We start from the raw sequence: 26,030 nt of genomic DNA on the forward strand, positions 1-26,030 counted from the left end.
GAAACAACAAAATACTCTTCGAAGCATTTTATTGGTCAAATTGATAAAAATGTTAACTGTGACTACAAAAACAGTGTAAAACAGTTTTTTTTAAATCCTTAAGATAATAAAGACCAATATATATATATATTTTTTTTCATTTTTACATTTCCATTTTTTACATCAAAACTGTTTACTTGTTTACTAACAAACAGTATATCATTAAAACTTTAACTAGAGTCTAAGAATAAGCTAAGTTTATGGAGGGCTGAATGGAGCAGTCCCCCACTTAAAAACACCAGAACTCTATCATTCTAGCATTGCATTCAGTTGTGCTCTCATGAGCTTCACAACATTTGAAACATCTCCTGGCATTTCAAAAACAACTGACTGAATGAACTCCCAAACCTGAGTGCATGCTTTTGGGTAGACAAGATCAAACACATAGTATGCCTTGAAACATACGTCAACAGCTCCCAGAAGTGATGGCTGCTCCAAAGCGGTTCCATTCAGGATTACAAAAGCTTGGGAACACTCACTCTCCTCCCCTAGCATCAGAACATATGGAGAATCTATAGGGGCCTTCGAAAAGTACTCCACCATGTTAGTTCCAGGCTGGGAAAAAAACACAAAACACAAATGATACAAGTTAGGGCTGGACAATTAATCGAAATTTGGTCGTGATTTCAATTTTGGCTTCTCACGATCATAAAAACATTATAACCAAAACGAAACAATTAATGTGCCACACAACACAGCGTGTATGCAAGTTCCTACACTGTAAAAGCACAGTGAATGCACCTGTGTTGCGTGCGCAGCTGCAACAAGCGTGTGACATATGTGGATCAATAATACGAGGAGCGAGCAATTAAAACCATTACAGAATGGCAGCCTTTGGTTGAGAAAAAGGGTAGGACGTGGTAGGACAATTTGCATGTTGCAAATTTTGCAAGTTTTACAGGAGTGCATGTAGATTGGGTATATAATTTTATTTATTGTTTGTTATTGCTATTATTTAATATATTATTATTTTACTTGTTACTAATTTATGTTTTATTGTTCTTTTCAGTTGTGGTTCAATAAATACTGAAGTTTTGAAATCAATGAATCATCGTGTTTATTAATTGTGATTTCAATATCAATCAAAATAATCGTGATTGTTATTTTTGCCATAATCGTCCAGCACTAATACAAGTTATTACAACAGGCTAGGTTTAGTCTAGGTTTTCAGCAGCTGAACTGTAGGACTGCAGGGTTCCATAGCTTTGTTCCACTGCCATTTGTTTGCCTGTCTCAATCCACCTCTGTCAATACAGATTTCCTTTCTTCTACGAAAAAAGTATGCAAATATAAAGAGGACCTTCTTATATATATATATATATATATATATATATATATATATATATACATCTCATATAACAGAAACTGAGAAAAAAGTGTGGTATACCACATTTTGTCAAAGAAAATACAGTATTATATTAAAAAAACGGATTGACAATGCACTGGGGGCCAGCTGGTCATAATGTACGCTTCACTCACTTTAATCTCACAAACTTAATATTATTGAGTCTCAGTTAATGTGGATCAGTGTGTTTCAGTGTCCTCAACGTGCATTTTGGACAAGAGCCATAATATGGCTGTTGGAAAATCTGAAATACCATATGTACTGGTCCTGTAGATGTAGGTTTCCAGGATGTGTCTGCAATACATGTACAGTGTATACTTTTTATAATGGCATTCTATATATTTTTAACCTAATCATTTATGAATTTACTATTTCTAAGCCATTGGAACTTATTTTTATTCTAGTGTACACTATATAGTGTACAATCTTAATAAAAGAAAGAGGAAGAACCAAGGATTTGTGAACCATTCCACCCCTACCCTTAACTCACCGGCTTGACATCAATGAAGGTTGTTTGACTCTCCAAGCTGCTGGGCCGGAACACTTTCTTCCCAACTTTGTACGGTGCAGCTGGGAGCAGGATGGGGAGCAGCAGCAACGCGATATCCCCTTCTTTGTCTGGTAAATTAAAATATCATTAAAATGTTAAATTAAACATTTAAATCATTATTTCATGCAGGTTAGATTTTGAATATTTATTAACTGGATCTATAGGGGTCCATTCAAACTATAGCAGATAACAAAATAGGTGTTACAGAATGCTACAGATGGCAAAAAGACGATAATAGAGGTGTAAATGCTCTGTCCTATGGAAAGTTAAGATGAATGGACAAAATATATGGCCACATGTTAATAACTCTGCCAATGACAAAATCAATTAATTAAAAAATCTGATTACCTGCCATCTGTAAATCTAGATTGGTGTCAGCAGGCTTCTCCTTCTTAGCCATACGAATAATGTTCTGTGAGAACACAGGATTCCAGTTTTCAGTCAATTTGCCAGAAACCTCCGGATGTAAGATGGAGAAATCTTGAGAAATCTATATACAGGAGAAAACAGACACAGTAACAGATGTTAAATAAAATATCATCAATTGTTTACAGTTTCTTCTGAGGAGGAAATCTTACCATGCCTGGAGAGTCCAGTAAGCGAGGAAACTCGGCAATTATCTGAGGCATTGGCATCGCGCCACATGAGCGGATCCACTGTGCCCTGTTGATGGCAGTGTCACGCATGTACTGGGCAACCTGGGATTGGGGCCAGACATTATTTCTTAGCCACTCTGTCATCTGGATGGCCCGCTCTGCAGTTATCGGGGATTCTGCAATGTGTGACAAATTAGTGAATTCTAAGGACCTGCAAGACAGACACTAATTCAAGGTTTGAAATTTGAGTGATACGAGTTTAGTTTGTTTGCAAACTGGACAATGTGTTGCATTTCACATTTATTACAGATAAAAGGACACGGCCTCTTTCTGTACCTGGCACAATGGTCTGGGCTTCTTTTTGAGGCACTTCTTGCTGAATTCTTTCGCTTGCCACATCGCAGCCTTTTCCGTACATTGCGGAGGCGCTCCTCCAAAAACCCTGTTGCTGGTTTATGATTCCTCCCAGGCGTGAACCATGCATCCTTAAGATTACAAATTTAGAAAAACAAGTATTAAAATCTCATATGAGAATAAGAGAACTAGCAACAACAAAAAAAGAAGATCTACTGACAGCTACATGCTGTCCTGCTACATCTGCAAAATAATCTTAAACAAGCATTGGTTGAGCTGAGACAGAGAAGGTAAGGTGAATATTTTTTGATGGTGCGTAGTTAGTTCCTTAGTTAGGTATTACTTTATTTAGTGTTGTGAGGAACTTTACTTACAAAGCCTGTGCCCAGAGAGTCTCTCAGACCAGGAAACTGATCCACTATTGCTGACGCCAACATTGTCTTCGTACCTGAGGTTGGACTAGATGAAAAAGGAATTTTATCATCATTTGTTGACACTGCCAAACAATCAACAATTATACAGCTGAATATTCTGTGTGACAAACACTTACTTCTCACCGAAGTGTTCCATCAGGTGCGATACAAGAATTCGGACCATGCATCTTCTTCCGTTGAGAGAAATGTGCTGATTTTCTTTAAGACTGCTAACCAAGCCTTTCCCATCAGGTGTGTGGTTTAATATCTCACTGATATTCTGGAAAAGCCAGGAATTATTTAAGGAACACAAATGCAAGAAATTAAGTATATTAGTTTAATGTACACAAATCAGATATGTTTTTAACCCTGCCTTAAAGGGATACTTCAACATTTTGGCAAATTTGCCCCCCAGATCTCGTGGACAAGTTGTGACCTGCACATTCACCACACTATGAAATAATCAGGCAGCATTACAAGACGGAGATGTTTTAAAAGTTAAATGCAGAGCCGGAACTACACTCCAGACATGACTGCTGCACTGTGTCACTCCACCCAGTGGTTTACTCACGAAATAGTTCCGAGTATTTGCTTCATGTGTCTTAATGTTACATAATTATACGTTATTACTTCATAGCGTGGTGATTGTGCAGGTCATCACTTGTCCACGAGAGTGTGTTGGATTGTGTATTTGATGAGTTTGATGAGGGAAAGCAAAAAATTCTGTCTGCTTACATAGCGTTAGCTGTGCAGCTGGTATATCTGTCCCCCGAGGTCTAGAAACAGCTTGCACTGACAACTAAAGGAAACGAACCTATTACTAGGACTATAGGAATTATGGCAATGGGTGAATTTGCCAAAATGCTGAAGTATCCCTTTAAGTCAACATGCACCTATGCTTGTTTACAGGATTCTTAAATTCATAATTACACCTGCTGAGAACAGATTAACTTACAAATTGTGCTTGTTGCTCCACAAATTCAACGTGCTGCACTGCAGGTGACTCTTGGGCAGAAGCTCCAACAGCAGACACTGGTCGGGGGCTTAAATTCTTTAAAAAGTGAAGATCAAGACATAGTGTGAAGTTGTTAAATAGTTCAACAAAATGATAATGTGTCATGCTGAAAAAAAAATAAAGATTCAGACAAGGAATACTTACAAGATATACTCAACATGACTGAAGGACCTCCCCCGCTAGCAGTTCTAATCTTAGTTGCATTACTTAAATCAATTGCAATAAATGAGGTGCACTGTCACAGCTCTGGACAAACAGCATCTAATCACTACATATAACAATATTTACAACTATATACAGTATGACCTATTCCCAGTCTATGTTTAATATACCCTATACCTCATGGAAACATAATGGTTGTCATCATTCCCCTTGTGAGACTTTACAACATGGAGTGGGTGATAGTTACAGATGCAACCAATGTCAACTGCCTGGATTTCTGTGGTTGGAGACACAGTGAAGGCAAAGATATGCCTCTCAAAGCCTGTTGTCTCCCAGTTTCACACAATCAGTTTGACTGTTGAATTCACCAACACAATCCTTTGAATGGTACCAAACTGCGGCTCACCATCAGGAGAGTGTGAAAGCAAAAGTGTCATGCCTGGCCTATACCTGCATCCTTTGTACACTATCCAGTCTGACAGATACACTTCTGGGGAAACGGCAACTCCATCAAACCAACTTTTTACCTCCTCAAAGTTGTCTATGGTACCAAGGAGTGAGGTGTATCCTGGCCCAACTTCAAAATCATGATGAAACATTTGGCCAGAAAGCAGAGTGTAGCACATCATCATCTGATGTCTATAGGCCTGCGTTTTACAAATGTTCTTAAAGTTGCAGGTCACATGGCTCACCCGCTTAAAAAATCCATGTTTTGCCTCAAAACGCATGGACCAAAAGTGAACTAGAGGCCCAAGCTTTCTGATGGCACGAGGGTAATGCAGCATGAAATGGTGTTTAGGCTTCAGGTGTCTGTCTGGGTAAAGCTCAGCATACAGACAATGATGTTCCTCAATGAGATAACCCAAAAATATCACTGCCCCTTGAGTCAGTGCAGGAGAAAAGATCAACTCCATGCAGCTAAGTAAGGAAAGGAGCAGTTCCCAGTGTTGGTTCCCCTCAGGCACCAAATCCCCTATCATCAGAGGCAGCAATCTTAGTAGGCACCAGGTCTGTGATGCACTCTGCCGAAGAGCTCCATCAGGATTTTTCAAGTCCTGGGGTTTTATGGCAGATGGCTTGTTGTGAACATCACAAAACCCATAGTCAAAGCTGGTCAGTCGATAGTTAAGCTGTTCAAGTGTGAAAAGTTTTGTTAAATCAGGGAATTGATGACAAGCTTAAGTTCATAACCACCGATGCCCTCAAGGATGTTGTGCATGATGTCAGGAGCAACATTGTCTGTCACATGATAGAACTCCAACTTGTTGAGGGAACTGTCTCTTTTGATGCCAGTTTCACTTTGGTTGTTTTTACAAGAAGATCTGAGTTGTAGTTGACTTTATCATGAATTAATGCAGAATCCTCTACAGTCTGAACCTTTAGAACCTCTCTTTGTACCCGACACCATCGGCACACACTCCTTCCAGCAAAGCTTTCTGTGTAACCAAGGATGCTGTTAAGTCCAAGGTTATCTCCACAGACCTGTGCTACACCAGCCCTTACAATACCTTTGAAATGAGTGGTGTTAATCTGAATACCTTCCTTTACCAGGTCCCTGATGCTGCTCACAATTGGGTCAAGAATTGCGTTCATGCCATACGTCTTAACGTCATCAGTTTTGTAAACTGCCAACAAAAAGTGAGACTTGAGACTTGAATGATACTCTGGCGGCAAACACTTAATAGTGTAATAGATGAACCCAAGCTTGTGGATTGAAGTTTTTGAGCCAAGGGGATTTACCATCTCACAATCATCACAGTAAAGAAGTAACGGGACAGAGAACTCTTCAGAGAAAAGTGTATTAGTCTGGAAGGCTGCACCATCTCTAAAATCCTCAAGGGCTGTACTTTGCTGTTTTCGCCACTCAGTGATTTTTTCCATTGTCCCTGGACTTTCCAAGATGAGCTTAAGCATTTTTTTCAGGATACAGTACCTGTATCCTTGTTAGTTACCTGTGTGTAGGAAAAACCAGGGAGACGTACTGCCTCTGGCTGCACAAAGTATCCAGAATCTGTGAAGTATTTCATTTGTTTGTACTCAGATTCAAAACTCTGGAATGGTTCAGCAGCTAAATCAAACTGCTGTAGCAGCTCTTCACATTGAGGAGTTTCAGACTGTCCGATAACTCCAAAAAAAAGAAGCTGTTTTTCTTTTCAAACAATCAACTATATCTCTGACTAGACTGGATGTGTGTTCAACAACATCTCTGATGGCACTAAATGTCTGTGAGGGCTTTGACTTCAGACGAGCTAAGAAGAGTGCAACTCTGTCCTCCTCTAACTCATCCCATGCCTCTGATGTGTCAGTGCATTCCAGCTCATCAGAAATACAGCACTGAGGTTCTTCTGACCTATCAGGACAATTAGCTGAAGAGCTTTCTCCCTTTGTTGCAATGTCAAACTCAACAGCATGACCTAACAAATGTCTCCTGAATGATCGTATGTGCTTAAATGAACGCTGACACCCAAGTTGAGCACACTGGAAAAATGTTGATGTAGAGTATACATTATGCATTACCCTCAGGTGGCTGAAAAATTGTCTAACATCCTTGCCTGTAGACTTTTTACACTTGAAGCACACATAACCCATTATGTCTAGTCCTGTGACTCAAGGCGTACCTCCAGCAACTTTTTTAAGTTATGCTGAAACTTAAGGCGTGGTCCGACAAGGGGGATGAAGGAGGCCAAGCTGTTTTCATCCAGCAGAATGAAGGACTCTTTGTCTATCTGTTGAGCTGCAAGACACAACATGACACAAACTGATATATGTAGAAATTTAGCCATACTACTTTAAAAGTCTATATTCCTTTAATACTGAAAAAAAGACTGAAGACTGAAGACTGAACAGTAAAAAAAAAAGGCAATCAAAATATTAAATAAGAAGCAGAGAAAGAATATAGCAATATCTAAAAATATATAAATATAAATACATAAAAAATAGAATAGAAATGAAATGAAATGTAATTCAGATATTGTATTCAAGTTCATTCAGTCCATACAAATTCAATAATTGATTTGTGTTGAACATTAGTACATACCTTCAAAAGTTGGGATCAACTCGGCCAGGTTCCACTCACGAAGCTTTTCCTGGACAAACTCATCCATCTTTCAAAAATGAAAGCAAACATTTTTAGTGCCATATACAAACAAGTTTAGTAAAACACATGGAAACAAAAATTTTAGCGTAAAATATGTATTTATTTCATTCAATAAAACAAAAAAACAATTCATGTCCAACATACAAATCTTCCACTTTAAATGAAAAGGAGCAGAATGAAGAATAGTCTAATACTATCTGTCCCGTTTTCACAAAACATTGATCAACAAATCATTACATGCATATTGAGAAATCAACAGATACAACAGTTTATCTCGTAAATTACTCCACTAATGATGCCTGGAATGGTACCAAACTTAAACAGTAGTTAAAAATAGGGTCTATAGTCATAAAACGAGGCACTGGAGAGTTTGTAAGTACACCAGGAGCTTGTAAAAATAACATTTGCCTGATGGCCTCTACTCTCTGCTGCTAACGCTAGCGTTTTAGCTAAAACGACAGCGTTTAAACCAGGACTTTATTAAAGTAACATTTGCCTGATGGCCTCTACTCTCTGCTGCTAATGCTAGCGTTTTAGCTAAAACGCTAGCGTTTAAACCAGGACTTTATTAAAGTAACATTTGCCTGATGGCCTCTACTCTCTGCTGCTAATGCTAGCGTTTTAGCTAAAACGCTAGCGTTTAAACCAGGACTTTATTAAAGTAACATTTGCCTGATGGCTTCTACTCTCTGCTGCTAACGCTAACCAGGACTTTATTAAAGTAACATTTGCCTGATGGCCTCTACTCTCTGCTGCTAACGCTAGTACACTACCGCTAGCTGACGCTAGCATTTATGGTTTTAGCTAAAACGACAGCGTTTAAACCAGGACTTTATTAAAGTAACATTTGCCTGATGGCCTCTACTCTCTGCTGCTAACGCTAGCGTTTTAGCTAAAACGACAGCGTTTAAACCAGGACTTTATTAAAGTAACATTTGCCTGATGGCCTCTACTCTCTGCTGCTAACGCTAACCAGGACTTTATTAAAGTAACATTTGCCTGATGGCTTCTACTCTCTGCTGCTAACGCTAGCGTTTTAGCTAAAACGACAGCGTTTAAACCAGGACTTTATTAAAGTAACATTTGCCTGATGGCCTCTACTCTCTGCTGCTAATGCTAGCGTTTTAGCTAAAACGCTAGCGTTTAAACCAGGACTTTATTAAAGTAACATTTGCCTGATGGCTTCTACTCTCTGCTGCTAACGCTAACCAGGACTTTATTAAAGTAACATTTGCCTGATGGCCTCTACTCTCTGCTGCTAACGCTAGTACACTACCGCTAGCTGACGCTAGCATTTATGGTTTTAGCTAAAACGACAGCGTTTAAACCAGGACTTTATTAAAGTAACATTTGCCTGATGGCCTCTACTCTCTGCTGCTAACGCTAGCGTTTTAGCTAAAACGACAGCGTTTAAACCAGGACTTTATTAAAGTAACATTTGCCTGATGGCCTCTACTCTCTGCTGCTAACGCTAATGCTAGCGTTTTAGCTAAAACGACAGCGTTTAAACCAGGACTTTATTAAAATAACATTTGCCTGATGGCCTCTACTCTCTGCTGCTAACGCTAGTACACTACCGCTAGCTGACGCTAGCATTTATGGTTTTAGCTAAAACGACAGCGTTTAAACCAGGACTTTATTAAAGTAACATTTGCCTGATGGCCTCTACTCTCTGCTGCTAACGCTAACGCTAGCATTTTAGCTAAAACGACAGCGTTTAAACCAGGACTTTATTAAAGTAACATTTGCCTGATGGCCTCTTCTCTCTGCTGGTAACTCTAGTACACTTATGCTAGCTGACGATAGCGTTTAAACCAGGACTTTATTAAAGTAACATTTGCCTGATGGCCTCTACTCTCTGCTGCTAACGCTAGTACACTACTGCTAGCTGACGCTAGCGTTTAAACCAGGACTTTATTAAAATAACATTTGCCTGATGGCCTCTACTCTCTGCTGCTAACGCTAATGCTAGCGTTTTAGCTAAAACGACAGCGTTTAAACCAGGACTTTATTAAAGTAACATTTGCCTGATGGCCTCTACTCTCTGCTGCTAACGCTAGTACACTACTGCTAGCTGACGCTAGCGTTTAAACCAGGACTTTATTAAAGTAACATTTGCCTGATGGCCTCTACTCTCTGCTGCTAACGCTAGTACACTACTGCTAGCTGACGCTAGCGTTTAAACCAGGACTTTATTAAAATAACATTTGCCTGATGGCCTCTACTCTCTGCTGCTAATGCTAGCGTTTTAGCTAAAACGCTAGCGTTTAAACCAGGACTTTATTAAAGTAACATTTGCCTGATGGCTTCTACTCTCTGCTGCTAACGCTAACGCTAGCGTTTTAGCTAAAACGCTAGCGTTTAAACCAGGACTTTATTAAAGTAACATTTGCCTGATGGCCTCTACTCTCTGCTGCTAACGCTAACGCTAGCGTTTTAGCTAAAACGACAGCGTTTAAACCAGGACTTTATTAAAGTAACATTTGCCTGATGGCCTCTACTCTCTGCTGCTAACGCTAATGCTAGCGTTTTAGCTAAAACGACAGCGTTTAAACCAGGACTTTATTAAAGTAACATTTGCCTGATGGCCTCTACTCTCTGCTGCTAACGCTAGCGTTTTAGCTAAAACGACAGCGTTTAAACCAGGACTTTATTAAAGTAACATTTGCCTGATGGCCTCTACTCTCTGCTGCTAATGCTAGCGTTTTAGCTAAAACGACAGCGTTTAAACCAGGACTTTATTAAAGTAACATTTGCCTGATGGCTTCTACTCTCTGCTGCTAACGCTAACGCTAGCGTTTTAGCTAAAACGACAGCGTTTAAACCAGGACTTTATTAAAGTAACATTTGCCTGATGGCCTCTACTCTCTGCTGCTAACGCTAACGCTAGCGTTTTAGCTAAAACGCTAGCGTTTAAACCAGGACTTTATTAAAATAACATTTGCCTGATGGCCTCTACTCTCTGCTGCTAACGCTAACGCTAGCGTTTTAGCTAAAACGACAGCGTTTAAACCAGGACTTTATTAAAGTAACATTTGCCTGATGGCCTCTACTCTCTGCTGCTAACGCTAACGCTAGCGTTTTAGCTAAAACGCTAGCGTTTAAACCAGGACTTTATTAAAATAACATTTGCCTGATGGCCTCTACTCTCTGCTGCTAACGCTAACGCAAGCGTTTTAGCTAAAACGACAGCGTTTAAACCAGGACTTTATTAAAGTAACATTTGCCTGATGGCCTCTACTCTCTGCTGCTAACGCTAGCGTTTTAGCTAAAACGACAGCGTTTAAACCAGGACTTTATTAAAGTAACATTTGCCTGATGGCTTCTACTCTCTGCTGCTAACGCTAGCGTTTTAGCTAAAACGACAGCGTTTAAACCAGGACTTTATTAAAGTAACATTTGCCTGATGGCCTCTACTCTCTGCTGCTAACGCTAGCGTTTTAGCTAAAACGCTAGCGTTTAAACCAGGACTTTATTAAAATAACATTTGCCTGATGGCCTCTACTCTCTGCTGCTAACGCTAGCGTTTTAGCTAAAACGACAGCGTTTAAACCAGGACTTTATTAAAGTAATTAACATTTGCCTGATGGCTCTACTCTCTGCTAAATAGCTTAGAGGTAAATTACTCAGAAACATCACTTAAAACAGTGAAGCAATACAACTTAAAATAGCAAATGCAAGATTTTTTAACATTGTACTACCAAATCCGCCACTCACCCTACTTAGTTTGAAACTCACTCCTGTCGTTTTACCGTCTGAAAGGCTACCAGTCACACACACGCACACACACCCCCACACACACAGATACACACCACCTAAATACAATGACGTTTACTTTAAATAGTGACAGAAAACAATTATGTTGATACATCAGGAGAAAATTCCTAGCTAGCGAGCAAGTTAGCAAGCGAGCAACACGGAATAAAACGCCTCTAGTCGGCAAGTGAGGTGAAGTGAGCTAAAACTATGGTTTGTAAGTAAAACAGACGCAACTATTTGGCTACCACATTAAGCTTTCAACGCAGATGTTGTAAAGCCTAATACTTTAAGTTTTCCTTGCCATTTCCTGATGGCATCCATCTGAAGCTGGAGAAGGAGTTGCTGTGTCCAATATGGCGATCAGCCTCATCCCTTCAGCCCGCCAAGTCTGACCCAATCTAACCCAGCCTTGGGTAAAATTCACCCAATCTGCTCAAACTCCACAGCTACCCAGCGAATGGGTTGGGAAAACAACCAGACTTTATTAGTGTGTATTTGCCTGATGGCCTCTTATTTCACAATCATGACTTTTAGCTCAGAACTATGACTTTATCTATCCAGGACTTTACTTTTAAAGTAACATTTATGATTTTTAATCTCTGATGACTTTACATCATAATGATGACTTTTATATCAAAGTTATGACTTTATTAAAGTAACATTTGCCTTTGGCCTCAGAATTTTGACTTTTTCTACCGTAATTATTACTTTCTATCTTACAATTATGACTTTTTTTATATCATAAGTATGACTTTTTAATCTCATAATCATGACTTTTCCCCTCATAATTATGACTTTTGATCTCATAGTTATGACTATTTCTATCACAATTATAACTTTTTATATCATAGTTATGACTTTTTTTTAATCTCACAATTTTTACTTTTAATCCCAGGACTTTATTATGACTTGCCTGATCTCACAGTTAAGACTTTTGCTCTCATCATTATGACTTTTCTATCATAATCATGACTTTTTATCATAAAATAACATTTGCCTGATAATTATGACTTTCATCCCTCAAGTATGACTTTAGCTCACAATAAACCAGGACTTTATTAAGTCATAACATTTGCCTGATGGCCTCTATTCTGACTGTCCTAATAATTATGACCTTTTATATCATAATTGTGATGTTGTATCTCATTATTCTGACTTTATCTCATAATCATGCCTCATGTCACATTTTTTCTTTATTTAACCCAAATACAATACAATTACAAGAACTTTATTTGTATGGCACTTTTTAAAAACATGGGTTTACAAAGTGCTTTGACATTTGAAGCAAGCAGAAGAACAAAGCAATGAACCCAAACAAAAGAATCCACAAACTTAAAGAAACTAATCAAAAATATGATAATAATTCATCAAGATCAATAGACACAGAAACATCACTTAAAACAGTGAAGCAATACAACTTAAAATAGCAAATGCAAGATTTTTTAACATTGTACTACCAAATCCGCCACTCACCCTACTTAGTTTGAAACTCACTCCTGTCGTTTTACCGTCTGAAAGGCTACCAGTCACACACACGCACACACACCCCCACACACACAGATACACACCACCTAAATACAATGACGTTTACTTTAAATAGTGACAGAAAACAATTATGTTGATACATCAGGAGAAAATTCCTAGCTAGCGAGCAAGTTAGCAAGCGAGCAACACGGAATAAAACGCCTCTAGTCGGCAAGTGAGGTGAAGTGAGCTAAAACTATGGTTTGTAAGTAAAAACTACGACACAACTATTTGGCTACCACATTAAGCTTTCAAACGCAGATGTTGTAGCCTAATACATTAAGTTTTCCTTGCCATTTCCTCATGCATCCATCTGAAGCTGGAGAAGGAGTTGCTGTGTCCAATATGGCGATCAGCCTCATCCCTTCAGCCCGCCAAGTCTGACCCAATCTAACCCAGCCTTGGGTAAAATTCACCCAATCTGCTCAAACTCCACAGCTACCCAGCGAATGGGTTGGGAAAACAACCCAGCATTTTTTAGTGTGTAAGTATGACTTTTTATTTCACAATCATGACTTTTACCTCAGAACTATGACTTTATCTATCTGACAATTATGACTTTTGATCTCACAATTATGATTTTTTTAATCTTACAATGATGACTTTTACATCATAATGATGACTTTTATATCAAAGTTATGACTTTTTTCCTCATAATTATGTTCTTTGTCTCAGAATTTTGACTTTTTCTACCGTAATTATTACTTTCTATCTTACAATTATGACTTTTTTTATATCATAAGTATGACTTTTTAATCTCATAATCATGACTTTTCCCCTCATAATTATGACTTTTGATCTCATAGTTATGACTATTTCTATCACAATTATAACTTTTTATATCATAGTTATGACTTTTTTTTAATCTCACAATTTTTACTTTTAATCCCACAATTATGACTTCGTATCTCACAGTTAAGACTTTTGTCTCATCATTATGACTTTTTCTATCATAATCATGACTTTTTCTATCATAAAAATATAACCATAATTATGACTTTCATCCCTCAAGTATGACTTTTTATCTCACAATTATGACTTTTTAAGTCATAATCATGACTTTGTTCCCGTTATTCTGACTGTCCTATAATTATGACCTTTTATATCATAATTGTGATGTTGTATCTCATTATTCTGACTTTTTATCTCATAATCATGCCTCATGTCACATTTTTTTCTTTTTTATTTGACCCAAATACAATACAATTATAAGAACTTTATTTGTAAGGCACTTTTAAAAACATGGGTTTACAAAGTGCTTTGACATTTGCAGAAGCAAGCAGAAGAACAAAGCAATGAACCCAAACAAAAGAATCCACAAACTTAAAGAAACTAATCAAAAATATGGACGAGATAATAATTCATCAAGATCAATAGACATTAAAACCTAGATGTCATGCGATGCCATGCAAACTAAGACTTCACAGACATCAAGCAGAGTGCAGACATGAAACCATGCCACAGAACTACGACATCATGAACATCATCAGGATGCAGGCGAGACACGGACATCAAGTACCATAAAACAATAGGAACCCAGGCAATGCAGGAACCCAGCTACACATGCTGATACCAAGAGGACCAAAATTGAAATGTGAGGAATTAAAAGAGAAACAAGGAGAAGTAAAAACAAAATAGGAGATAAATGAGAAAAGGCAGCAAAATATAAATCAGAGGGCAAAAACAGAGAGTAAAGCGAGGTAAAACGAGCTGTGAAACTGTAAAAGCAGTAAAATTGATACATATTACAACAGAGGTAAACAAAAGGGAAGCAATAGAGACAAAAAAGCAAAAAAGTGAGGAAGACAGTAACAATTAAAAACAGCCAGGGGGCAAGGAAATAAAATGAGGTTCAGAGGGAGTAATGGAGAGATTAACCCTTTAAAACCTACCATTGTGCAAGTCCGCCAGGACATTTTTACATACTGTAGTGCCATTTTTGGGAGTATGTTTATTTGCTTAACATCAATATAACCCTTATATCCCAAGTTTTAATAATATGTATTGACTTATGTCTTAACTACTACAATAAATTGCTAAAAGTGCAATAAACCTAAATAAAAAAATGAAAATCTTTTTTTTTTTTTTTTTCACATATATTGCAAAATGCAGAAATTGCACAGCTGTATCCCTTAAATTTGTAGATGTAAAAAAGTTGCACAATATCCTTTGGAACCACAGGAAATGTATTTGGAGTCTGTACATAACTTGCGTTTTGAGATATAGTCAATTTTGTAACCTGTAAAGAAACCGAGCCAGATGAGTAGTTGGACTCTTCATCTGAAGCTGTCATTAGTTCGAAAGCTTCGCGCCAGCTGTAAAACCATTTGTAATGACCAGGTTTTTGCGGCTCCATAACTACATATGTGTGGAAGTGTGTCAAAGGTGTGTGTGGGTTGTGTGTCTGAGTGTTTTTGTAAAAAAGTAGGGGTGAATTTAGAGCGAGGTGTGTGCAGGCTAAGTTCTTCAATGTATTCCGCGGAAAAAAAAAATACAACTCTAGGGAAAATACGCCACTTCCTGTTGTTGGGGTGGGAAGCCTATGAGGTAGGGACACTTAAGAATCATGTGACAGGTCACGCCCACAACGTGATGATGTTTATTTCAACGTAGGAAGTGCTGCAAATACCTGTGGTCTTGTTTATAAAGATTTTTGTGTGCATTTTATCGTGTATTTTTACAAACCCATCACTGCAACTAAAAAGCGCTCTGAAACATGGTGAATGTGTGAAATGTTAGTGTAACTCCCCAGGTTTTATATGTAAAAAGAATAATCGATCTCTCTTATCCAGCTTTACATCTATAGCCAATCAAAAGTGGATATGTAAAAATCTTCGAGAAGATAAAAATGACATCACGTAAAAGCAAGTCTATGAGTTTTAAGAAGTGATTTAAAAGATGTCAATGCTTCTGCATACCTTATCAGGCAGGTCGTTCCAAAGTCGAGGGGCTCTGATGGAAAAGGCCCTGTCACCTTTATATTTGAGTCTCGACTTTGGAACAACCAGGTAGCCCACGCCCGAGGATCTAAGGCTGCTGGTTGGCTCATAGGGGGTTAAAAGTTCTCGTATATAGATTGGAGCCGGACTCTTCAATGCTTTAAAAGTAATTAATAAGATCTTAAAATCAATTCTAAAACTAATGGGAAGTCAGTGTAAAGATGCTAAAGGGAGGTTTGTTAAAACCAGTGAGAAGCCTAGCTGCTTCATCCTGTACCAGTTGGAGGCGAAAGAGTGATTTCTGGGAGATACTGGAGAAGAGTGAATTACAATAATCTAATCTGGAAAAGAAGAAAGCATGGATGAGTTTTTCCAGGTCCTGTTAAGTCAATATTGTTTTTCTTAAACATATATTAATTGAGTTTTTCATAATAATACAGAAAAAGGTCATTAAATTACATATTAATAGTAGAAGGTCCACAACTTAAAAGCAGATCACAACTCCACCAATCGTTATCAAGTTGGCTCTGGACAAAAAGCAGAATGACCTTAACATTGATTCCCAGTGCAAAAAAACCTCAGCACTGGGCAATAAGCACAACAAAAAACAACAATAACAACAACAACAACAACAAGGGGGGGCCAAAGCACATTACATTAGTGTTATATATATATATATATATAAGACTTCAAGAATGCATAGTTCAGAAACACCTTCTAGAATTGACAGTTTTCCTTATTAGTCTCCAACGTTAATCCTCCACAAGACAATATTAAGTCCTTATTTATAGTCAACACCATATTTCAAAAATGGGGGCCAGATGTTATAAAGTTCTTTTATCCTACCTTTAGTACTCCATAGGTATCATATCAGAAATAAATAAAATGCCATCCAGCCATTGTTGGAGGTTTGGGGTCAATCCATTTCAGTAGTATATTTTTCCTTGCACAGAAAGTAAGGACACCCAGAAGTTTTTTAGAGTGTGTATTCTTCAACCGTTTATCTGGCAACCCGAACAACAGACACAAAGGGTCCTTGCTCTTTCTAGAAACGATGTTCTCCAGACGAGAGAGCTGGTGAGAAGGGCCTCTATCTTTTTTGCTGTTTAAAAAGCTACATATTTGCAAGTATCTGAAAAATTCAGTTCTGGGTAAGTTATTCTTCTCCTGTAGTTGATCAAATGAGAGTAATATTTTCTTTTTGTATAAATGTCCTATAGTTACTACCCCTTTACTATCCCACTTCTCAAAGCCCTTGTCTGTGATGCCTGGGGGAAAATCCACGTTCCCCTGAATAGGTGAGAGAGAAGAAAGTTGCCCCTCTAGTCCCTCAGTCTTTCTCATGTCCTGCCAGGCTTTTATAGTGGTCTGTACAATTATGTTATTGTCAACATACACCTTTATATTTTTTTGCTCACAAGCACAGAGCAAAGCCCTCAGGGGAACGTTTATGTGTGAAGATTCCAGGTCAAGCCATACAGAGTTATGGTCATTTCTAATCCAGTCTACAATATAGCTTAATTGTGAAGACAGCTGATAGAGCCTGATGTCAGGCACCGAGAGGCCGCCTCCCTCCTGTGGCTTCATAAGTCAGGCCGAGCTCATACAGGGCCTCTTTCCATTCCAAATAAAAGTACTGAACCATCCATTTATTTTCTTAATGACCTTCTTTGAAAGCATGATGGGAACCATCTGAGAGACATACTGAAGTTTAGGCAAAATAATCATTGTAAGTAACGAGGTTCGTCCAAACATAGATAATGGTAGAGAGTTCCATCTTTCAAGGTGGTACCCACCTAAATGGGCAAAATAAGGACGGGGCGGCATCCCAGCGACAACCCAGGGGAAGGGCCTCTGATTTAGAAAAATTTATTTTATAACCTGAGAATTCACTAAAGCAATGAATCAGTTCCAAAACGGCTGGTATTGAGACCTCTGGATTTGTCAGAAACAACAAAACATCATCGGCATATAAAGAAATTGTATGAATCTTATTACCAACACAAACGCCGCTAATAGAGGGGGTTTGCCTAATGGCCTCTGCCAAAGGCTCTGTGGCAATCACAAACCAAAGAGGTGATAGAGGACACCCCTGTCACGTGCCACGGCCAAGACAAAAATAAGGTGACCTCCTACCATTCGTCAGGACAGCAGATAATGGGTTACTGTTAGCTTTACCCAGCTTATAAATTCAGCTCCCAGGTCCAAATTCTCCAGGGCAGAAAAAAGATAGGGCCATTGGACCCTACCGACGATTCTCAGCGTCTAGACTTATAACGACACAATCAAGTTTGTCTAATTGAGGGAGATAAATTATATTTAAGAGTCTCCTCATATTGTTTCATGAATTTCTGCCTACTATAAATCCTGTTTGGTTTTTATTAATAATAGTTGGCAGGATTTTTTCCAAATGCAGAGCAAGGGTCTTAGAAAGCCGCTTGGAGTCTGTATTTACCAGGACAACAGGCCTGTAGGAGGCACAATCATCAGCACGTTTCCCTTTCTTATGTAAAAGGCTAATATCAGCCTCTCTGAGTGATCTGGGGAGAAAACCATCCTTTAAAGAGTCATGAACCATATTAAGCACAGGTTGAATTAATAAGGTTCACAGTCTTTGTAAAAGTCACAGCCAGCCCGTCAGGGCCGGGGGCTTTGCCTGATTTTAAGGATTTGAAGGTTATCTTTACTTCTTGCTCTGTTATTGGTTTGTTGAGTGTTTCTTTCTGTAAGTTTGGGTTTATTTAGGTTAGAGAAGCAGATCTCAGTGGGTACAGGCTGTTTGCTTTTATATAACTGCTTATTAAAGTGTTCAAACCGTTGGGTTATACTCTCTGCATTTGTTTTCCTTTTGCCATCAGAACTCTTCACAGCTGAAGTAGACTGTGAGTCAGACTTTTTATGAATGATCCTAGCTAAATGTTTATTGGGCTTATTGCCAAACTCATACAGCTTCTGGTTACAAGTCTGCTGCACTGTTCAGCTTTATGAGTGAGTAATGAGTTTAATGAGGCCTCAGCAGCCAGCCTTGCCTTTAAATCAGTATCAGAAGATTATTTCACATATTTTTTTTCTGCTTCAGACAGCTGAATCTCTAGTTCCCTCTGGTGTTCAGGTGTTTTCCGTCGGTTGCTTTTAAAATACAAAATAATGAAGCCTTTGCTTGTTTCTATAGAACTGAGGGAGAGCTACCTGGATTATTGTTAATGGCATAAAATATCTCAAATTCAGAGTTAAAGTAGGATCACTGAGCAAGGATGGATTAAACCTCCATGACTTGGTGGGAGGAGATGAGGAAAAACAGGACTATGGTCTGAGATTATAATGCTGCCTACTAACAGGACCTTATCTGACTAAGTTTTGATGTTGGGATAAAGAAATAATCTATTCTCGAGCTGCTCTTAAATGTGTTTGAGAAATAAGTCAAATCTTTCTCTCCTGGATGAGTAACTCTTCACATATTTCTGTTAAAGCCCTGGCTCTTTTGGTGGGAGGTTGGATGTTTGTCTATTTGAGGGTCTAGCAGACAGCTACAGTCTCCTCCTATTATTGACCGTTCTGACTCAGACAAAGCCGTAGTAACGGTTTCTGTCAGTGGTTGGGAGGGTAGTAAATATTCATCATAGAAATGTACTGACCAGATAGCAGCCCTTTCAGAAGCACATTTTTCTACCCTAAACAGAAGTGATTTATGAATTAAGATGCATCTCCCCTCCTGCTGGAGGTGTGGGATGAAAAACAGCCTTGACCTACCCCCTCTCTTTTTAGTTTTATATGCTCTTGATCTTTGAGATGAGTTTCTTGTAAGAATGCAATTTTAACCCTTTCCTTTTTCAGAAATGATGATATCTTTTTCCTCTGAATTAGGTGATTCACTCCCCTCACATTCCAAGAACAGAGTTTTATATCGACACCTGCCATTGAAATAACTTCATTTATATCTATATCTGAGATTTTTACAGAAGGTGTCTCTTTTTAATACCAGATTAATCATTATGCCACAAGAGATAAGTGTCGCTCCAGAAATGATACTTATGATCAGTAGCTTCAAAGAAAACAAAGGCAACGGCCGCACCCCAAATAAAACTATGTACAAAAAATCTCACAGCTCCTGTGAGCTCAAAACAAAAACAAACAAACAAAAAATGTGCACAATACCTCAGGGTTGGAGGGACCCGAGACTTGACCAAAGAAGCACAGTGGCTTAGAGCCGGCCTTTCCAAGACAAAAATAAAGTACATATGTAACAATAAATCCTGTTTTTTACTGATCAAGATAGGGCTGTATCTTAACAAACTGAGGTTGAGTAGTAGAATGAATCATACGCTGCCTGGCCAAAAAACAGTGGCCACCAAAAAAGGTCACACACTCTAATATTTGGTTGGACCGCCTTTAGCTTTGATCACAGCACGCATTCGCTGTGGTGTTGTTTGGATAAGCTTCTGCAATGTCACAAGATTTATTTCCATCCAGTGTTGCATTAATTTTAATATTGATGATGGGAGAGTCTGACCACTGCACAAAGCCTTCTCCAGCACATCCCAAAGATTCTCAGTGGGGTCTGGACTCTGTGGTGGCCAATCCATGTGTGAAAATGATGTCTCATGAACCACTTTTTCACAGTCTGAGCCTGATGAATCCTGGTATTGTCATCTTGGAATATGGCCGTGCCATTAGGGAAGAAAAAATCCATTGTTTAAGAAATGAGACGTTACTCATGGCATCAGCTGGGGGTAAATAACTTGTTGCCAGCTGAAAGATAATCGCCCATGCAGTAATTATCCAATAGGAGGCTGGTACCTATTTGCTTAGTTAAATCCAGGTGGTGACTCTTTTTTTGGCCAGGCAGTGTATGTCAGCCTTTGAGCAGCTGAGAGGGAAAAAGTGCTAGACATATGAGGTATCAACATGAAAACATTTTTCATAACAATGAACCACCACTGGCCAGGAAGAGCCAAGACACAAATGGACAGATCCATTTAAGTATTGTTTAACTTTCAAAATCAGACAAACCAAGACATCCCTAGAATTAGATGAAATTAGAAATAAGTCACTGTAGCTATACTACCAGTGTGAAAATAATAATAATAATAATAATAATAATAATAAAAATAATAAAAATAATAATAGAGAAATTGGCTATATTTTTTAAAAACACACAAAGAAAGGGGATGCCTATTTTGAGGGGGTGAGGAAGAAAAAATGTCTTTTCCTAATAAAAACTCACATCACCCCAGAGGATTCTTACATGTCCAGAGAGTCAGTAAATGATGAAGCTTTGTCTGGGGTGTGGGAGGTTTTACTGGTGTCGTTGACTGTGGTCCTGGGTGAGGCTGGATACAGCATAGCATAGCGGGCACCTGGGATGTTCTGCAGCCTTTTTTTAATCTCCAAATTCTCATGTCACTGTTTGAGTGTCTCTGACGCAAAGTCCTGAAAGAAGAATATTTTCAATCCCTCATAGGACACTTCTTTTTGCATCAAGCAGCCTCCATAACTTTCTGACAGTCTGCAAAGTTATGAAACCTGACTGTCATAGCTCGAGGCAGCTTGGACATGGTGGCACCCGTACTGCGATGGGCTCGCTCCAGTTTCACTCGGCCACCTTTCATTTCCATTTCTAACACCTCGGGGATCCACTTCTCCATGAAGGTTACGGCATCACTGCCCTCCAGCTTCTCCTTCAACCCCAGAATTCGTGAGTCGTAGGCCCCGGTTTTCGTAGTCTTGCAGGCATTCTGTTAGGTTGTTCACCGTCTTATTAAGGGCAGTGATGTGCTTCTCAGCCTTGAATGCTGTGTTCTCCATCGCTGCTATCCTGTCCTCCGCTTCGCCAACGCAGCCGTTAATTTATTTCAGAAATGTATGTTCAAGTTGTTACTTAGCAACATATGGTCCAACTTACTGTCAATAACGCTGGTGATATTAGCCGTTAGTGCCTCCATAGCAGTGGGGTCTAGTTCAGACAAGTCCTCTGTGCCAGCTTCCTTTTGGCTAGGCTGCGGCTTCTCCATGGGGGGACTTTTTTCCACCTGTTTCGAAGGCATTTTTTTCTGTAGAACTGCCCCAAAAGTGCTCCAAAGACATCACACGGAGCTGGTACCCACGTCACTTAAACCAGGATGCTGTAATAATAAGATATACAAATAAAATAATGACAACGGCCAGAGCTCAGGTAAAATGTGGCTACTCTGTCGCTTGCATCCTACGTCATCCCGTCAGTATTGTTTTTATTTTGGAGGTGGTACGTAGTTGAAAGAACAACTGATTTTATGTGATGATGGAAAGACAGATTATTGTCAAATGTCACACCTAAATGGTGTTTGTTGCTGCTAGAGGACCGAGGTGGCTGTTGTTGGGGAGTAGTGGGGATTAAACAATATCATTTCTGATTTTGAGTTGTTGAGTTGCAAGAAGTTCTTTGCCGTTCAACAGTTAACATCATTTAAACGATCTGTAAGAGCAGCTAGGCTTCTCGGGTCCTCGGGTCTCGGGCAGCTATATTTGTGTGTCGTCTGCGTAGCAGTGAAAGGAGACTTCATGATTCTGGATTATTTGACCAAAGGGCAGCATATAAATAGAAAATAAAACTAGGAAAAGATGTTCTAGCAAAGGTCAGGACAGGCGAGGCCATGGTGGTTTTGAAAGTCCAGCTGCCATGGTCCATGGAGCACTGGGCTCCAGACTAGGACTGACCCCCTGTTACAGAGCCTAAACTAACCACATTCATCCTGACCTTTCCTGTGTCTTTCAGGCCATCATGTCCACCAACACGTCCGACTCCTGCTATAACGAGACCAACCACATCAAAGTGGTCCCTGTGGTCATGTACTCCTTCATCGCCATCATCGGCTTCATTTTAAACTCCATTGCATTGGTGGTTTTCTGCAGTAACGGCAGATCCAGATCCCAGACCATTGTCTACATGACCAACCTGGCCATAGCAGACCTGCTGCTGATCCTCACGCTGCCCATGAGGATCTACTACCACCTGGGGTATAATCTACTTTCTCAGTGGCTGTGCAACATCCTGGGTCTGGTCCTGAAGGCAAACATGTACAGCAGCATCTACCTCCTCATGAGCATTTGCTTCGACCGCTGCTTGGCCGTTACCCTCCCAATGTCGGCGCGGGTCCAGGGTCTGAGGAAGAAGGCGCCGCTGGTTTGTTTTGGGATTTGGCTGCTAACGTTTGGCGCCAGTATACCGATCTATTTCTCAAAGCACATCAACAATTCAACAGAAACTCAGAGGCACTGTTTTGACAGCCTGCCAGTCTTCGCAATAAACCCTTTTGTGGTCATACCCACGCTCGTCTTGGGCTTCGGGGTCCCGTTAGTACTCATGCTAATCTGCTCCTGGTTTCTCATCCGGGCCGTCCGACGCAGCACGGTGGCTCAGACCGACCTGGTGGACAGCTCAAAGATCTCAAAGATGATCATCACCAGCCTCCTCATCTTCGTTATCAGCTTTGTCCCATACCACGCCACGCTGCTCCTCCTCTCCCTGAACAGAGAAAACATCCCGTGTCCCATGCTGGCGGCACACCGCCACAGCCTGATGGTGGCGTGCTTCAACACCGTGCTGGACCCCGTGGCTTATTATTTCACCACCGACACCTTCAGGAAAAAGGTGGACATGGGTGTGGTCTGGAGGATGTTACCACTAAACAGTCAGAGTTCTGATCTGAACAAAAGGACTAGATCACCTGATCGCCAGGACAGCTGAGGACCAATGAAGGACTGAGCCAGATCACCTGAGGACCGCTGAGAACTAATGAAGGACTGAGCCAGATCGCTGGAAAGTGAGAGGGGAAAAGACACAATTAAGACTTTTAAAACGCAAACTGTAGAATTATGGCAACTGGTGAGACTCTGAGATTTCCAGATAGAATCGATCAGGTTTTAGGGCTCAGGAAGCTGAAAACCTTCACTTTGAGTGGATATGAGTCTGCAGCATTTTTGTGCCATTTGTCTTCCCTTCATCAGAAATGTGTTTTAAGCCAGGTGTACACTGTACGATTTTCCATCGATTCAGCCACAAATTTGGAGTCACACAGGGAGTTGTGCGACTCTCAGTCGGGTCGGCGTTGTTACCCGTGCTGTGTACAGGGACATACGATGGCCGACCACAGCCTGCTGCACGACCTTACGATCAGCTCCCGACTGGTTGAGAGGATTTCTGGCATGTTTGATATTTTGGTCGTACGACTCCAGACACTTCACAGTCAGAGCAGAAACGCGAGCAGAATAAACAATTTTGGGGGATTGTTTACCTTTGTAAATGGTCAGACAACATCCTACATTACCATGACAACAGCTGGAATCACTTTCTGATGCACCTCACTATGATCAAGTAAATGAACAAGCAGGAAATACTCCTTTCTGCTGACCTGCGCTGCACCTGCAGACACACACAGGGAGAGATAGCGTGAGAGGGAGAGAGAGAGGATGTGCTTCACCCTGAATGTGTGAGCCTTTAAAAAAGGAAACTCCGCGGGTTTCTGTCACAGTCCGTACAACTCTAGTTGCACAGTGTGAGTGCTCAGGTCGTGCACACCTGTACCCCTGCACTTGGTTTAACCCAAGAATTTTAAAATTGTTAGGACCTGCAAATATCTCTTGGGCCTATATTGCCAAATCAACAGGAAGTGTGTCATTTTGATGTCTTCTTTTTGCTAGAATACAGACTATTTCAGGGGTCATAAAAGTTCTTACTTCATATTTGGTGTATAGTGAGAGAGGTCATTGGCACAAATGTATTTCAGACTTATCCATTAATCAAAGGCTGTGGATGAAGCTCTTTAAAATAAGATTTCATTGCATTACACAGATTCCCGCCCCTTCGTGAGCACGGCTTGTCAAAGTTTGACTTCTCTCCATGCAACAGGAAGGTACTCAATCTCCATTAAACATGGTCTAAACTCAGACTCTGGCTGCATGGTAAGAGCCCCTATTAGAAGATTTCCTCATGGCAGCTCCTCAGCGCCACCTACTGGTGAGACACAGTAACCTGAACCAGAACCACATTTACCTTTTTTGACCCCAAAGCTGTGAGTGTAAATAAGCACCAGTGTGACGCCTATCCTGTAGTTTTGACACAACCCTTGCACATACAAAGCCCCAATCTGCGGGGGGTGGGGCATCTTTGCTTGTGGTTTGAAGTTTTATTTGCATGCATGTCTTTCATCGAGCCTGGTCTGTAAATGTTTTTGTGTAATGTTGTACTATCAGAGATGCTGAGATTCTGTTAATTGATGTAAAGATATTTTTGACTCTTGATAGATTTATGTTCCATTAATTTACAACAAAGAGACACGCTGTGTGAAAACTACGGGGATTGTTCAGGGATGTTCTTGCATTTGCTGTGCAAGTGCATTTAGGAACCACACTCCCAATAAGCATCAGAGCTTTCTGCAATAAAATTCTTCCTCTGACGTTATGGATTTTTTTCCCGTGAGCTTTGGAAAACCAAAGACAGCAGAAAATGATCCGGTTGGGCTAACCATGGTTGCTTTCTCAAAGTCTGCCCTATGCATTTCTTCTTTCTTGGTTTAGATTTGTGATTTTTAGTGATGATAATAAACTGACTTTATGTTACATGGGTCTCTGAGTGAAAGCTGTCCTGTCCGTTTTGACCCCTTTTCAACTTTTGTTTTTCAATAATAAAGAAAAATGAGATCCAGCACCTGAACATGGATGGTGTCCTTCCACACCCATTGCACATACAAGTTTGAGTTTTGTTGCCTTAGTGGATCAAAAGTGAACGAAGTGTGCTGTGATTTCATCTGCAGCCAAAATTCAAGATTTCTGCTCAACTTAGCACCAAAACAAGGTGTTGTTAATGAGAGTGAGGCAAACTCAAAGTTCAGAAACTTGCAGAACGTTAGCTTTTAAATATCCTGTCCTCTGGCAGGCATATCCTTATCAGACAAAACACCTGAAACTCACACCAAGGTTAAAATACGAACTAACTTCCAAAAAAGTGGGGAAACTGTGTCGAATGAAACAAAAACAGAAGTCAGATCTCATGAACCCATACTTCATTCACAGACGAAAATAAATGACATGCTGAAATTGACAGGTCCATGATTTCTCAAAAAATCTCAATTTGATTCTCTGACCACAGAACAGTTTTCCATGTTTCCTCTGACCACAGAACAGTTTTCCATGTTTCCTCTGACCACAGAACAGTTTTCCTTGTTTCCTCTGACCACAGAACAGTTTTCCATGTTTCCTCTGA

The 26,030-nt window shown here is 39.8% G+C and overlaps 1 protein-coding gene across 1 annotated transcript in view; it reads left to right on the top strand.

The window, feature by feature from the left end:
* Nucleotides 1-25,420, top strand: part of LOC121506680 (lysophosphatidic acid receptor 6) — a 43,639-nt gene extending 18,219 nt beyond the window's left edge. The window contains exon 2 of the mRNA XM_041782519.1: nucleotides 22,545-25,420. Coding sequence (XP_041638453.1) covers nucleotides 22,551-23,516 — 966 coding nt within the window. The 5' untranslated portion in view covers nucleotides 22,545-22,550 and the 3' untranslated portion in view covers nucleotides 23,517-25,420. The remainder of the gene's footprint in view (nucleotides 1-22,544) is intronic.
* Nucleotides 25,421-26,030: the final 610 nt, after the last annotated feature.

Source organism: Cheilinus undulatus, unplaced genomic scaffold (genome assembly GCF_018320785.1).
Source record: "Cheilinus undulatus unplaced genomic scaffold, ASM1832078v1 Contig9, whole genome shotgun sequence".
NCBI classification, from domain to species: domain Eukaryota; kingdom Metazoa; phylum Chordata; class Actinopteri; order Labriformes; family Labridae; genus Cheilinus; species Cheilinus undulatus.